This window comes from Melampsora larici-populina, assembly GCF_000204055.1.
Source record: "Melampsora larici-populina 98AG31 unplaced genomic scaffold MELLAscaffold_28, whole genome shotgun sequence".
Taxonomy (NCBI): Eukaryota; Fungi; Basidiomycota; class Pucciniomycetes; order Pucciniales; family Melampsoraceae; genus Melampsora; species Melampsora laricis-populina.
Genome location: NW_006768792.1, coordinates 1,090,724 through 1,091,858, shown reverse-complemented (window position 1 = coordinate 1,091,858; position 1,135 = coordinate 1,090,724). Strand labels below are relative to the sequence as shown.

The 1,135-nt window shown below is 40.9% G+C and overlaps 1 protein-coding gene across 1 annotated transcript in view; it reads left to right on the top strand.

Annotated features, from left to right (window-relative positions):
• The window catches only part of MELLADRAFT_117029 (uncharacterized protein), a gene marked incomplete at both ends in the record, with an annotated part of 14,209 nt that extends 13,762 nt beyond the window's left edge, over nt 1–447 (top strand). Inside the window, one exon of the mRNA XM_007412028.1 lies at nt 310–447. Within this exon, the coding sequence (XP_007412090.1) occupies nt 310–447 (138 nt within the window). The remainder of the gene's footprint in view (nt 1–309) is intronic.
• Between the last annotated feature and the right edge of the window lie 688 nt (nt 448–1,135).

The following is a 1,135-nucleotide window of genomic DNA, read 5'->3' as shown; positions in this document are numbered from 1 at the left end:
GAATTTTCCGATCTAAGCTTGGCTGATAAAGGATGACTGTTTTCATACGAGTGTAGTAATCTCAAGTACCTCGATTGGTTTGTTATCTTTTATCAGAAGCAAGAAATCCTGACATCTCAAATGCATATTTGACCAACTGGTCTTGAAGTGAAATCATCAAGATACCTAAACTTCTTCCCTTCTTTCTTATGACTCATTACGACTCATGATCTAGGGCAAGATCGAATTGAAGTTGTGATTATTTCGAATCAGTTTACTACTGATGTTGTCAGATGATGTTCTTTTTGCTCTCAAGTTGATCATAAAAAGGTGAAAAAAATCGATATACCAGATAACATTGAATTACATATCAGGTTTGGTTACAGAAGGAGACATGGTATTCAGATGGAAGGTGTTTCCAGCTATGATTATCATCGATTGGAAAAGTACTCTGATTGGCATGACTAGGTCTCTTTCATTTCGCCTCGAACTCAAAAGCAAGAGGTCGATGACTCATGATTGCGACTATCGACTTCTCTGGTTGATCTTCAATAGCACGAGCTCACACATGATATTGATGTGACTTTGATGCACGCCTGGTCAGCGCTCACAGTGACGAATCATGGTTGGTGATTGTGAAGGATTGATGACTATGACAAGGGCGTAGCTGGCAACACACTTTCGGTGAATGTTGATGATGATGACTTGCGAGGTTGGAAACTGATATCGAGAACAAAGGGATCATAGATAGTAAGTAGTCCGTGGATATCTTTGCTGCTGGGTTTAGTGGATAGGATATCAAGATCCAAACAATCGAGTGACTTGAATCTTGAGCTGAGGCTGAGCTCACCCTTGTCTTGTTATTTGTACAGAACGACCTTTGACAGCTCATCTTTCTTACCCTTTGTCTTATCACCACTAACTGAGAACTGAATATGCATGGAGTCTAGTTAAGCACTCAACTCACTCTCCGCTGAGATGAGCTGAGGATTTGCCCTCAGCTTATTTCGTTAGAAGATAGCCTGGTGCTTCGTTTTCCATCCTCCCCAGATCTTTTCTCATTCCTTTGCATGCTCACCCCTAATATTAGATTTGTAAGATCCATCAAGAGAGTCTAAGGATCAGTCTGAGTTCAACGGTCGAACACGAAAGTAGC